The 1,703-nt window shown below is 67.8% G+C and overlaps 1 protein-coding gene across 1 annotated transcript; it reads left to right on the forward strand.

Annotated features, from left to right (window-relative positions):
- Nucleotides 1-366: 366 nt before the first annotated feature.
- ETH_00038515 (uncharacterized protein) lies at nt 367-1,122 on the forward strand (the record flags this gene model as incomplete). Its single annotated transcript, XM_013379981.1, has 2 exons — nt 367-669; nt 868-1,122. The coding sequence occupies 2 exons, from the start codon at nt 367-369 to the stop codon at nt 1,120-1,122; spliced, it is 558 nt and encodes a 185-aa protein (XP_013235435.1).
- Nucleotides 1,123-1,703: the final 581 nt, after the last annotated feature.

Here is a 1,703-nt window from a genome sequence, read left to right on the forward strand (position 1 = left end):
CCTCAGGGGCCCCTGAGGGGCCCCTGAGGGGCCCCTAAGGGGGCTTCCGGCGGCCCCTTAAGGGTCCTAAGGGGCCCCTTAGGGGGCCCTTAAGGGTTCTTGAGGGGCCCCTTGGGGGCCCCTCAGGGGCTCTTCAGGGGCCCCTCAAGGGCCCCTCAGAGGCCCCTAGGCGTGGGGCCCGAGGAGGTTCGGGGGCCCCCTTGGGATTCTCTAGCCTTCGGGGGCCCCCTCGATATAAGGGGCCCCCTGGAGCCCCTTATATAAGGGGCCCCCTGCGGCCCCTGGGGGCCCCCAGCTGGGCCAGTTGCCTTCAGGGGCCCCTCTGAGAGGCCCCTCGGGGGCTTTGACAGCTCAAGAGGGGCCCCCATGGGTGCCCCAATAGGGGCCCCCATATGGGGCCCCATAGGGGCCCCCATAACCCCTGGAAAAGACCCCGAATGGGCCTCAAGGCCCATCCTGTGCGGGGCCCCTATGGGGCCCCCAGAAGGGGCCCCGCCTCTACAGAGGGGGCCCATTGCGGAAACCCCTGTGAGGCCCCCCTGGGGGCCCCTGTGGGGCCCCCTGTGGGGCCCCCCTGGAGGCCCCTGCGGGGGCCCCTGTAAGGGCCCCTGTGGGGCCCCTGTAGGGACCCTTGTGGGACTCCCTGTGGGGTCCCCTTTGGGGGCCCCTGTGGGGCCCTTTGGGAGCCCCTGGGGGGCCCCTTGGAGGCCCCTTGGGGGCCCTTTGGGGGCCCCTGGGGGGCCCTTTGGGGGCCCCTGGGGGGCCCTTTGGGGGCCCCTGGGGGGCCCCCTTGGTAAGAGTTTAGAGGAGGATAGTTTGTTTGCGTTTGAGTTTGTGTTTGCTTCTTGCTGCTGGGTTGTGCTGCAGTTGGGGCCCCTGGAGGTAAAAGGAAGAGCCGTCGAGCAGCAGCAGCAAAAAGACTGCAGCAGCTTTCGGCACGCGCCGCAGCACGCCGTCCGCGCACAGCAGCAGCAAACACTGCAGCAGCAGCAGCAGCAGCAGCACACGCTGCAGCAGCTGGTGCGGGGCGCCCGTCGCGCAGCAGCGGCAGCAGCGACACCAGCAGCAACCCGACCAGCAGCAGCAGCAGCAGCAGCGGCAGCAGCAGGCGCGCCCCACTAAGCCCAACCCTAAACCCCAAACCCTAAACCCTAAACCCTAAACCCTCACCTGCTGCGTGTCCAGCACCACTAGACCCGCAAGATTGCAAAGTGAGGGGCAGCTGCTGCGGTGTACAGACACCCAAGCCCCATGAAGGTCCATTTGTGCTGCTGCAGCACATCTGCTGAATGCATGCATTTTGGGGGGCCCCTGGGGGCCCCCCGGGGGCCCCCCCTTTTGCTTCCTCTTGCTGCTGCCAGTGCTGCTGCTGCTGGCTGCTGCTGCTGCTGCTGCTGAGGACTCCACGCCGCAGACTGACAGCGCGTACTGCTGCCACAGCTGAAACAGCGGCAGCAAGTCCTGCAGCCCTAGGCCACTTTGCTGCTGCTGCTGCGGCTGCAGCTGCTGCTGCTGCTGCTGCTGCTTGCGGCGACTTCTGCTGCTGCCGCTGCACCCGAAGTCTGCAGCAACATCGAAGAGGCCAAGGCGTTTCGCTTTGGTGCGGGAGAGCTTGAGCTGCTGCTGCCGCTTCTGCTGCTGCTGCTGCTGCTGCTGCCGCTTCTGCTGCTGCTTCCTGCTGTCGTCCAGGCGCAGCGCGCGCG

This window comes from Eimeria tenella, genomic scaffold, assembly GCF_000499545.2.
Source record: "Eimeria tenella Houghton genomic scaffold, Eth_scaff4274, whole genome shotgun sequence".
In the NCBI taxonomy this organism is placed as follows: domain Eukaryota; phylum Apicomplexa; class Conoidasida; order Eucoccidiorida; family Eimeriidae; genus Eimeria; species Eimeria tenella.